The sequence below is a fragment of the Taudactylus pleione genome, unplaced genomic scaffold (assembly GCF_031769625.1).
Source record: "Taudactylus pleione unplaced genomic scaffold, aTauple2 ptg000019l, whole genome shotgun sequence".
Taxonomy (NCBI): Eukaryota; Metazoa; Chordata; class Amphibia; order Anura; family Myobatrachidae; genus Taudactylus; species Taudactylus pleione.
This window is the reverse complement of record NW_028284421.1, coordinates 35,101,478-35,114,591: the sequence shown is the minus strand read 5'-3', so window position 1 is coordinate 35,114,591 and position 13,114 is coordinate 35,101,478. Positions and strand designations below refer to the sequence as shown.

At 44.6% G+C, this 13,114-nt stretch overlaps 1 protein-coding gene across 3 annotated transcripts in view; it reads right to left on the bottom strand.

Moving 5' to 3' along the window:
• The window catches only part of SCAPER (S-phase cyclin A associated protein in the ER), a 321,693-nt gene that overhangs the window by 71,072 nt on the left and 237,507 nt on the right, over window positions 1–13,114 (bottom strand). For all 3 annotated transcript variants that reach the window (XM_088446867.1, XM_088446876.1, XM_088446870.1), the window contains exons 26-27: window positions 4,955–5,110; window positions 358–592 (exon numbers count right to left, since the gene is read on the bottom strand). In XM_088446867.1, coding sequence (XP_088302993.1) covers window positions 358–592; window positions 4,955–5,110 — 391 coding nt within the window. The remainder of the gene's footprint in view (window positions 1–357; window positions 593–4,954; window positions 5,111–13,114) is intronic.

Genomic DNA, 13,114 nt, shown 5'->3' with positions numbered 1-13,114 from the left:
CTGTCTAACATCTGGTGTCTATCTAGACATTGTCTAACTAATAACTGTCTATCTCTTATACTACACCTGCTTGACCTACAGTAGGCAACGGATTGTACAACTTCTAGCACACATTTATTATTGCAGTTATAGATCATTTCTGCTTGTAGAAAAACAATATATACAAATTAAATGTAGCTCTTTATCTAATACATAGACTATTTCATGAGACATGGTTGGTGCAGAGTCCAACAAAAAAAAATAAAAAAATTATAAATAACCATTTTATAATTCTAGTTTAGATTCAATAATTCTAGTTTATACTGTATGAGTGTTTTTGAAAATGTGTGCTGTTTTGAGTAATTACTAAATGGTTACCTGGAACGACTGTAGATGCAGTATAGCAAAGCTGTTAAGAAACCTCAAACTGTGAATTGCCACTTGGATAGTATTCTGCTCATAGGTTTCTTTAGAACTGGAAACGCTGGGGTCGGAGGAGGAATTGTGAAACAGTGCACAATATAACATGTGCAGGACACCCACGACATCTGAGTTCTGAAAGGCCACTGACAGTCCAGTGGGATCCTGAGAGCTTTCAAATAGGTCCGGAGAACTGAATCAAAACAGGATTAAAAAAAAACCACATTATTTATCAATTATGCAAAAGTATACCTGAACTGGGTAATATTTAACTGCCTTTATAGTGGGACTTCATAAACTATATGCACCTTATTTTCACATATATCCTGGAAATTAGATGATGGTATGAGCTTTACAGAGATCAACAGCACTGGAACTGTGAGAACCATAAAGTAGCCTGAGTAACAATGAATTTTATAAGAGAGTGTTCAAAATAAGGAGATAAATTTACTTTACATAGGTTAAGCTGGAAAATAGACATGATGGATAAATGACAAAAAAACAAAGGCATCAGGGAAATAGACCAGGGTGCAATAGGTAACCGCACAGTTTTCAGAGTGATTGCAGCATTAAGGGCAGATCTTGTTTACCAAACATGGACATCAGTGAACAACAAGCAAATATAAGTGGAGACTGACTAGACATAACTTATTTTATAGAACCGAAGAATTACCATGCAGTCTGCAAACATTGCATTAACTGTAACACAGGAGGTTGCACAGGAGTCGACAGGACAAATCTTTCCATCAACGTAATTTTCTCTTTATTACAAAATCATCTTCAGTAATGCACAACTACTACAAAGACATTGGTTTCTTTTTTCTTTTTCTGTTCATTCTTACTAGCACAGCATCTGATATCTTTCTTTGCAAACATTACCGCATGGGTTGGTGGTATGAAGAGAGTTGTAACCACACAACCAAAATACTCCCAACAACCCAAATATTTTTAGTTGGGATACTGGAGCTATGTTTACATTTAGGGCTGATAGTATATTTTGGAGGTCCCAATGTCTCCTGTTGGTTTTGAATGTCAGTTTCAATCATGTAAACTTTTGAAATTTAGTATTGGAAAATGAAAGGGTCTATTCAGCAGTCCCAAAAATAAGATACCGACAGAAAGGGTATCTGTTACTAGTGGGAATCCAATCAGTACCAATTTTTGGATTTGTGGTGTAAACAAGAAAAGCTCAAATCAAATAACTCAGTTACATACAAGTGGAACTAAATAATATCATTTTAGTTTTAAAATCACACATGCACACTGAGTAAAACAAAGGTACCACCAGTGCTTACAGATGTGTGTCTGTAGCTTATCATGACCATCAGCAGGTAGCAATGTTCTAATTATGTCTATCTAGAAACTGAGGGCCTAATTCAGCAAGGATCGCTGATGCGATCGCAGCAGCAAGAACGTACGCAGTTCTGCTGTGAAATTATGCAAATGACTGCAATCGCAGCATATCATCATGACGCTCACTTCCCTTTACTCACATCCGTAATACCTTGCAAGTCTGCAAAAACATTGGTACCATCGGAGCCTCGCGCACAGTTAAGGCAGGTCAGACCTTACCCAGAAATTGCTAAACTTCCTGTACGCAGCTAGAACTCATTCTGCGTATGCCGACGCTGTGGCTAATTTATGCACGCCCCTGTAACGGCGTTGAAACACACTGGCACGCCTGCGTTTCACCAACCACCCCCAAACAGTACTTCCTGTCAATCACTCTGAGATGAGTCTGTGTACTCACTGCGAACGCAGTCCCAATTACAGAGGCTGGTTCGCGTACTGCGATGCATATGCATGCGTAGAAGGCAGCAATCGACCGGGTACGTGCGTTTTTGTACTTGTGATCCTTGCTGAACCAGGCCCTGAGTCTCCAACAATTACTTTGGGTTTTATTTACTAAATGGCAGCTTTTGAAATAATTGCAAAACACTCCTAGTTTCGTACTTAATAATATTGCTGTTTTAAATTCTGTGAGCATAAATGCTGATAATCGGTGGCTTTAAAAAGCCACATTTTAGTAAATATGCCCCCTAGAGCTCTATTTATTATCATCTGTTCTTTTGTATGGCACCATCAAGTGTCTGTCGCTTCTTGCTTGGAGAATTACCATAGAATAAACAAACAATACAATATAACATATAAAAGGAGATCAAACATACATTACAGGGGCAAAAATATGGATCTGATGCTCACAAACTATTAATTATACAGCAATATGAGATAGTTATTAACAGGAGCGATAAATGACCCAGTGCCTGGGAAGGGCAGACAGAAGAGATCAGAGTCACTGACCGTAAGTGGGGCGCACTAGAAACAAGCATAGTCCAGTAACAGCTTTGGTTAATGTTTAAGGATGGCCCTGCTTTTGATAGCTTACAGTCTAAAGGATTATGTGATAAAACTCGGAGGTGAGCTGGGAAAATGAGGATGGAGGACAGCGGATGTGAGTTAAAAGTTTGAGGGGGGCTTCCAGACTTTTATGAAACAGGTGAGTTTTCAGGGTACATCTGAATTCCTTCAAGCTGATAGAGATCCTGATGGGGCAGGGGAGTGAGTTTCAGAGATGGGGAGCAACACAAGAGAAGTTTTGGATGCAGGAGTGGGAAGAGGTTATCAGCGAGGAGACGAGAATACAATCAGAGGAAGAGCGGAGAGGGCAAGAGGAACTGTGGATTGAGATGAGGTTGGAAATGTAGGAGGATATGGAGTGATTGAATGCTCCTACACTTATGCTCACATCATTTCTGCCCCAGTGGAGCTTACAATCTATATTCCCAACCATATGGACAAACAAACAAACTAGCATAGCTTCTTTTCTTTGTCAGAAGCGAGTTAACTTACCAGTATGTTTTTGGGTTCTGGGAGAACACCGGAGTCCCCTGAAAAAAATGATGCGAACACTGGGAGGAAAAACAAACTCCACATAGATAGGGCTCTATATAATCTGCAGCAGTGACTTCATGTTGTAAAGTAGATACATAAGTTGAGCACACATGGGACAACCCTAACATTTAAGAGTTAATTCAGTTATCTGCGAGTAAATGCGGCCATATGCTGAACTTACAGGAGCCCCGGGCTCGCTGATTTTTGTTTATAGCCCCATTAAAACACTCTCCAGTGTCTCAGCCTACGTACATTATTCCGGCCTAAAGTGTCTTTGCCACTACATTATACCAGCATCCATTGCTCAGATATATTATACCAGCACTCACCTGATGTCAGTCTATAGTTCCCTGATTCTATACACAACTCCAGTGCCGTACTATACAACAGTCCCTACATTAACCTGCGGTACAGCCACCTATAAGCATGGGTTTCTTGGCAAATACAATTTTGCATAACATCTTTTTTACTCCAAGAATAATGTAAAAATTGTTTAATCTTTTGCTATTTCTGTCATTTTTAGGAGATAGTGTAAAAAAAGCAGAAGGTACTTATTAAAAAAAACATTTAAAACATTAATCAGTGATAATGAGTGTTAAGTAATGACAAAGGACCTGATTCAGACCTGCTCGCTAGGATGCGATCGCTCGTTGCTGGCCGATATTTGCGTTCTGCTGTCTATGCACTCGCTCGCTCAGCATAGACAGCCCAGTTGAATGAGAGACAGGAGAGGCCATTAATGGGTGGTAACAGGGGCAGGCCACTAGAAACGGGGGAATGGACGTACAAACACAGGCGTGCCTGTGTGTTTCAACACCGTTTTATAGGAGTGCATAATTAACAGGCAGAGTCATTGTACACGTCACCTGGTTAAATTTCACACTGAAGGATTCGCAGTGCTTGCGGCCAGGTATAGTCAACCTCAAGCGCTGCGAGCACATCCGATGGTGCTCGATGTACCAATGTTTTCATGCACTTCCTGGAGATGACGTGCGCAAGTGGGCGACTTATGAATCGCTGGTGGGCGTCTGCATACACAAAGTGATCGCACGCCAAGACATAGTGGGCGTGCTAATGCCTTGCCGTGCGTGCGCTGGATTTGCACTCTGGGAGCGAGCGATCGCATCTAGCGAACGGGTCTGAATCAGGCCCAATGTAAATGTGGGATGTAGTCAGGAAGCCAGAGGTCGAAATTTCCAGGGGGACTTAGGGTTAGGCACCCCCCCATGGGAGTGTTAGGCTAGGGGAAGGGGGGGTTAGCATCAGGTGCCCCCGGGGAAGGGGGAGGTTAGGGTCAGGCACCCCCCCATGAGGTTTAGGTATCCCTGGGGGGAGTAGGCTTAGGCACTAGAGGGGTAGGATAGGGTTAGGCACCACTAAGGGAGGGTTAGGGGGGGGAAAGGAGTAGGGGTAGGGTTAATACTTACTCTGTCGGGATCTCCATCTGCCGGCCTTCCGGTGTCGGTATTTCATCCGCCGGGCTTAGGTACGGCGGTATAACATACAGATTCCATACATGTGATATCTAACAAAAGATGTTACCAATATAACAGGAATTCTCAGAAATCATGTGGGCCACACCCTGAGCATGGAACATCGCTTAAGAATTCATTATTTACAAACCGTAGTCATATAGTAAAGAAATGTTGTAGAAGATTCTTACCTGGGAGTTACAGCAATGCATAGCCTGCAGAGCTCATGTAACAGAGCCGTTGCTGCCTGCAGGAATGCTGACATTTTGGGACTGTCATCAAGAGGACCTTGTACGGAGATAAAGCAGCCAGACAGCTTGTCAATTAGACCAATATAAACTGAGTAACTGCAGAAAACAAAACACAGAATCAGAATGATTTGAGTTTATTGAGTGCCATCGGTAATCAACACATCATTGGACAAAAAGAAAGACGCAGATATATACTGTAGCACCAATATACATGTAAATGATTGCACACGTCTGCTACACTCGCTTCTCTGCTATACTCTCGCTTCTCTGTCAAAAACATCTGGTGCTCCATTAGGTACATTCAATATTTCTATGTCTTCTGTAGGGTTTAGTATAAAAGATCTACAGTAAAAAGACAGACAGTGTCTAGATAGACCCCAAATGGTAGACAGTCAATGGATAGACAGTGGCAAAAGGTTAACACACGTGGATGAAGATAGACCGGTACAAAAGGTTGACAGGATCAAAAGGTCGACTTAAGATGTCGACACAAATGGTTCACACGTTGTTTTTTATATTTTCTAACCCTAATCTTCACCCTAACCCTCCTGTAGGTGCCTAATCCTAACCTTCCCTCTTGGTGCCTAACCCTAACTGTCCATCCTAGAATCCTAGAGCCTAACCCTCTGGTAAGTGCCTAACCCTAAAGAGAAAAAAAAACGTAGACCATATTTGGGTCTACCATTTCAATGTCAACCTTTTGACCCTGTCTATCTTCATCCATGTCGACCTTTTGTACCTGTCTACCATTTGGTTGTGTCGACCTTTTGTACCTGTCTACCATTTGGTGTCTATCTAGACATTGTCTGCCTTTTTAGTATAGATCTATTGAATGGAACCCTCTTCTGTATAACTCATTTACTAACACTACCCTAACACTACCCTTGATTGCAAATTTTGCAGTGAACCATAGCAACAATTAGCAATTGCCTTTTATCTGTCTAGTAGACATTAGATAATGATAATAAAAAATATGTTGTACCTAACTGTATTGTTAGTAATGAGCCATTTTTCTTTTATGACAGAGCATTAAACATATATTCATATCCCCCTCTCATCACACAATTCCCCCATTAAAAATTCCTAAGCTACTCTTTATCCCTGACTTCTTACTTGGTCATGTCCGGTCAGCTTAAGGCTAAATTTTACCTTCCCAACTCCATTGCCCACATTTCACCTGCGTTAATAAGTCCTTTGCGGTGGGGGCTACTGCAAAGAGTGCACCTATAGGGTTATGGGCTCCAAGCCCCCCCCCCATTTCATCCAAGGCCCACTACTCTCTTCTCATATGCACTGCACTATTGCATGTCCTTAAGTTCCACTATACTCAAAATTAAAATGTTCAGATATGAACCATGAAAGCAAAAACATTGCTCAATGTTAACTGGACATTCCATAGAAAAGCAGGATTTTTCTATTTACATTTAAGTCCCTTTCTCCGTTTCTAAGGGAGACACAGGAACACTGGGGGTACGGTAACAAGCACTTTAAAAAACTGTATTGTGGGGAACTCCCCTCTATATGCCTAACAGCCTAAACTGACAGTTAATTTCTACCAGAGTCCATAGGATACTGGCATATTTAAATTTTGAAGGTTAAAATTTTATACATGATGTATCGCTACAGCAACAGTACCTGTACCCATACACAACATATACATTTTTGCCTTTTAACATTTAAGTGTGCACTCCTCACTAATCAGCACCCTGCTCCTAGTGTGAATACTAAGGGGTAAATTTAGTAAAGTGAGAGTTTTTAGAAGTGAGTTTTAAAAGTGATGTTGCCCATAGCAATCAATCAGATTCTACTTAACTTTTAACTAGCACCTTCTAGAAAATAATAGCTAGAATCTGATTGGTTGCTATAGGCAACATCACTTTTAAAACTCACTTCTAAAAAGTCTCACTTTAGTAAATTTACCCCTAAGAGAGGACAAAATAACAAACACTATTATCCTAAACAGGAAATATGAACAACAAGAACAACAGAAATAAACAGAGTGTTGGGAGGTTTCCAGTGTTACTCATGGAATCGGAGAAAGGGATTTAAAAGTAAGCATAAAAATACTGTTTTCACCTTAATCAATGACGGACACTGGGGATTTTTTTAAGCTGTTTTCAAGGTAGGCTGTAATCTGACACTGGCCCTGATTCAGAGCCGGACGCTCTGACAGAGCGCTAGCTCTGAATCAAGGCCGTCCCTCCTCCTTTTTGGAGCGGCCTCCTGTCCGCTCGCATAGCTGTGGGTGACCACCCACAGCTATAGCGAGCGGCCAAAATTATGGTTGCGATGGTCAAGACCATCGCGACCATCGGGCTTGCGACGAGACCCTTGCGGTAGGGTCTCGCTGCCGCAAGCCCTGGAGTGCTTTTGACGATATCAGTCAAAAGCAGTGATGTCAGTGGGGCCGGCCCCAGACGGTAGGCGTTCCCATGGGAACGCCTCCGTCTGGGCAGCCACGCCCCCGTCACGACCACCAAAGGGGGTGTGCTGTCAATCACCATCGACAGCACGCCCCCTTTGGTGCGAGACCCATAACGATGGCTTGGCCGTCGTTATTCGGGTCTCGCGCATGCGCACGGTGGAGCAGCCTCCGTCGTGCGCATGCACACTTGGGCAACATCGACCTGCTTGCGAGCGCTCAGTGCTCGCGAGCAGGTCTGAATCAGGCCCACAGTGCGCAGCACCTTACGGCCAATCTCTGGATGCAAAGGTATCAATTTCTTAAATTTTTAACAATTATGTATGGACAACCAGGTAACTCCCTGCACACTTGATCAGCAGAAGCCCCATGTGTCGCTGCCCAGGAAGCCCCCACTGAATGAGTGGAACACGCTGTAACCCGAGGCGAAACAAGCTTATCCAAAGCAATGTAGACCTGGAAAATAAGTGCGCTAATTCATTGCGTGATAGTCTGCTTAGCTGCTAGCCAACCTTGGTTTTGTGAATCATAGAGGATAAAAAGATTGTCAGTGTTTCACATTTCTGCAGTATGCTGAATTTATATCCTTAGGGCACGGATTACATCTAACAAATGCAGAGAGGTGTCTCCCTCACCAGCAGTGTCCTGATTCATAGCCAGAACCACAAATGACAGAAATGAAATTTGGAAACAACTTCGGTATAAAATCTGGTGTGGTCCACAACACTGCCCAATCATCACGGAAAACCAAATAAGCAGATAGGCAGGGCAAAGCACCAAGCTCAGATACCTGTTTCGCCGATGCAATAGCCCTATAAATGGCTTTCCAAATAAGGAACTTAAGGCCTGATTCAGAGCCGGACGCTATTTGCGCTCCTCGTTCAGAAAAAGGGGCCAGATATTTTAATAGAGCGCTCGCTCTTTGCGGTCTGCTGACGCCTCTATGTCTGAGCGAGCGAACGAAATATGCGCTTGCTATTTTGTAAAGACGCCCCCTGGCCATTCGCATCATACGTCATCTCCGCTATTTATTAGATTAATCGAGTACATCGGAAGGCGTCTGAACTGCTCGCAGTGCTTGTGGTAGGATTTTCCTACCGCAATCATGCGAACAGTTCAGGCTAAGAGACAACCAAGTGACGTGGCCGATGACGCTGCTTTGTTAATTATGCACACCCTTAAAACGCCTGTTTTGACCGTTTGGCACGCCTGCGTTCGGATCTCCACTCCCCGTTTTCAAGCACCTTCCCCTGTTACCACCCACAAACGCCTCATCCTGTCACTCAAATTAGCAGGCACTCACTATTTTGCGAACACACGATTTCCGATCGCACTGACTGGTTGGCGCATGGGCATTACGACCCATACGCATGCACAGATGTGCGAACTTCGCTCGGAGCGTACGAGCGGCCGCTTACGAGCGGCTCTGAATCAGGCCCTTAATTTCCACAGACTCAAAAGTATTAGACTGTAAGAAACGAAGGACTAAGTTAAGGTTCCAGGAACCACTGGTGGAATATAGGGCCTGATTCAGACCCGCTCACAAGCGGGTTGATGGAGGGCTCTGCGCACACGCAGCGGCCGCACTGCGCGTGCGCAAGCCCCGGAGCAAGAGAGAAATTCTCTCGCTCCATGGCTCACTACAGAAGGGGCGGCTGTCGATGTTGATCAACAGCTCGCCCGTTTTGTAGGCGTGGCGGCTTCACAAACGGAGGCGTTCCCAAGCGAACGCCTGCCGTTTGTGGGCGGCCCCACTGACATCACTGGTCTATTGGAGCCGAAAGCTCTCTGGGGCTTGCAGCCATGAGACCCTACCACAAGGGTCTCGTCGCAAGCCCCGATGGTCGCGATGGTCTTGACCATAGCGACCATCATCCTGGCCGCTCGCAATAGCTGTGGGTGGTCACCCACAGTTAAGTGAGCGGCCGGGAGGCCGCACAAAAAAAAAACGCCCTGATTCAGAGCGAGCCCTCTTTCAGAGCGTCTGTCTCTGAATTAGGCCCATAGTGTGGTTGTACATAAAAGACTCCCTGCAAATAGATTTGAACCTCTGGAATTAATGCTAGACTTCTTTGGAAAAAGACAGATGATGGAGATCGGTTGAGGACGGGATACCGGCGCTCGGGATCCTGGTGGTCAGAATCCAGACGCTGGAAAAAGAAACCTAACCTCTCCCTCCCCGCACCCTAAACCTAACTCTCTCACCTTAGTGCCCAACCCTAACCCTCCCCCTAGTGCCCAACCCTAACCCTCCCCCTAACCCCAGTACTTACTGTCGGGTTGCTAATGCCGGGATTCTGACAGGTGTCGGGATTACAGGGCCGGCATTCTAAGAGAAGCGCTCTAATGGAGCATACACACACTCAGATTTTTCTTCAGATCTGAACGATAACTATTTAAAAATCGTTCAATCGTTCATATCTGAAGGAAAATCTGACATATCTGTCAGATGAACTATTTGAACGATACGCATTCTCCGATGGTCAGATAACGATATCTGACATCTGATGTGTTTGCAGTCAGACTTGGACAATTCCGTTCATTTTAATGCAGTCAAAAATCGTTCAAATCTTTGGTAAAATCGTTCAAATCATTCATCTGACAGATCTGACAAATCTGACCGTGTGTATGCTCCATAAGAGAAGGTCAGACTTTAAGGGAAGTTGAAGAGGAGGTGCCTCCAACATCCCTTGAAGATCAGAGAGGGATTCTTACCTTTTCACACTTCATCCTTTTCAGAAAAGGCGGCAACATTGCTATTGGTAACAGTATGTAAATGAGAAGAAAATTCTAGCTCACTATTATGATATCAATGAGAAGAGCTGTTGGGTCCTGGAACTTTGTGGTTTTGTTGAGACGTCATGATGTCGGCATCTGGCAATTCCCCATGATCCACAAGGAACTGAAATGCCTCCAAATGAACAAACCATTCTCCTGGGTGAAGATCTTGTCTGCTTAAGAAAATTGCCCTCCCAATTCTCTACGCCAGGTATAAACACAGTTGAGATGGCAGTATTCATTTCATGATCCTCTTTGCCAAAACATTTTGAGTGCTTACCTGGTGATTTAGGTATACCATTACCAAGCTACTGTCTGACCAAACCTTCACTGGTTTTCTGTGAAGTAGAGATTGAGCCATGGTTAAATGTCCAGAATATTGCAATGAGTTCTAGGATGTTGATAGGAAGGCCTAATGAGTCCACAATCCCTTAAACACTGACTGCAGCATGACCATCCATCAGCCCCTGAGACTGGCATCTGTTGCTAAGATAGTCCAGTTACATATTGAGAACAGTTTTGCCCTGGATAGATGGCTGGTCTGTAACCACCGATAGAAAACTTTTCTGGGACAAAAACAAGTTGGACCTGTTCCATTTTGAGAGTAGATCGATCTGCAAATCCCTTGAAAGAAATTGAGCAAACAGAACTGCTTAGAAGGTAAATACCATTTTCCCTAGAAGCCTCATGCTAAGATGGCCAAATACTCTCCTTTGTTTTATTACCAGACAAACCATGGCCTGTAGTGACTGAATATTCTTGGTGGGCAGGAACATCTTTTGGCAACGGGTACCAAAAATCATCTCCAAGAATATCATTCTCTGACATGGCACTGGACTTTTGAAATTTGGAGATCCAGCCATGAGCAGTTAGAAATCGTCATGTGAACATAAAATAGTAGGCCTGATTCAGTGATTGCCAGGTTGTCAGCGTTTGAGGGTGGCGACGGGGGTGTGGCAGAAAAACGCAGGCGTAGCTGTCCGTTTAAACGCTGTTACATGGGCGTGCATAAATTAGCCCCTGCGAGTGCATATGCAGCAGAGAGCCCACTGCGTGAGAGGAGAGCTCCCAAGTCTGCGGCTAGTCAGACCTCCCGCAAGGGCAATATGACCGCCGATGTGCGTTGATGGTACCGATATGCACAGGTATGCATCGTCGCACACTGGTAAGAAGACAGCAGTGGGCGTATTTATGCTCATGTGATCTGTGCATACATTAGCATATTTTTGCAGCTGCGTTGCAAATGAAAACGCAGCTGCGATCGTATTAGCGTCCATCTTTGAATCAGGCCCTATGTCTGAACTCCTTCGAAACATGGCCTCTGTCTGCATCTGAGAACATAGCCACTTTCACTGACAGGCTCGAGATGCATATGGTTTTTCCCACACCAGTGTTGTTACCAGCAGTCTCATACACAACAGTGCATTTCTGCGTACACTCAGGGTTGCGCATGCATCAATAGGGGTTTTCTGAACTTTTTGAGCATGCGTAGTAGCAAATAATCACTCAACTACATATACAGTACATCGGCATTGCTTGCAGTTAGTGTGCACCTCTGAATCAGGAACATAGGTCCTCATTCAGACCCGGTCGCAAGCGCTGAGCGCTCGCAACCGGGTCGATGTTTATGCCCTGCACATGTGCAATGGCCGCACTGCGCGTGCGCAAGCCCCCGAGCGAGAGAGAATTTCTCTCGCTCCGGAGCTCACTACAAAAGGGGTGGCTGTTGATGTTGATCGACAGCTCGCCCCATTTTGTAGGCGTGGCGGGGGGGTGGTTTCACAAACGAACGCCTGCAGTTTTGTGGGCGGCCACACTGACATCAGCAGTGATGTCAGTGGGGAGCTTCCTGCTCGATCAGAGCAGGAAGCTCCCTGGGGCTTGCGGTTGCCGAGACCCAACCTTAGGGTCTCGTCGCAAGCCCCGATGGTCTTGACCATCGCGACCATCAACTCGGTCGGTCGCTAAAGCTGTGGGTAGTAACCCACAGCTTAGCTAGCGACCAGGAGGCCGCACTTAAAAAAACAAGCGGCCGCCCTCATTCAGAGCGAGCGCTTGCTTCTTGCGACCGCCTCTGAATGAGGGCCATAGTCTTTAACAGAATGTTGAGTAAATACAGGATAACAGCATTTCAAGGGATGTGTGGTCAAATCTAACATAACTTTTATGAATACTATCTGAGCAGAAGTGAGTCCAAACAGAAGTGCTGGAAATTCAGACCCACCTGATTTTGGACAAGAAAAAGATTTCCATAGAACTCTTTTCTCCTTTGGTTTGGAACTGGAACCAAAGTGATGTTTGCTGAAGTCATTAAAGTCTGTACTGCACTCTGTGAAGCCTGATGCTTGACAAGGTCTGAGGGAAGACCTGTCATGAAAAATTGTTGAGGAGGGGGGCCCAAAATGTTAATTTTGTAAGCTATTGAAACCACCTTCCTCACCCAGGCATTTGTGTTTATGGCTGACCAACAAATCCGAATAAAATTTCAGATGGGCTCCCACCATAGGGTCTGCTGCTGAAGGTCTGTCGATTGGTTTTGCATCTGGGCAATGATCCATCTAAGTAGGCGTGCATCTGGATTTGTTTCCCCTAGTAGAGGTAGATGCACCTCTAGACATAGTTTGGCTCCTTGGTTTGCCTGGTGAACAAAAGGAGCAAAATGAAGGTCCACGATAATGGGTAGATGAAGATGCAGAAATGTACCTAGTAGACTGTGCAATTATTTTGTCTAACTCTGAAACACGTAAGAATTACCTTCAAACAGTAAAACTTCTAGTCTTCTTAGACTCAGAGTCTGCATGCCAAGCCTGCCACCAAAGTGTACATCTTGTCACCACATAGGAAGTCGAGAAACGAGCTGTAACCAAACCAGCATCAATAGCAGTGTCATCCTGGTAGTT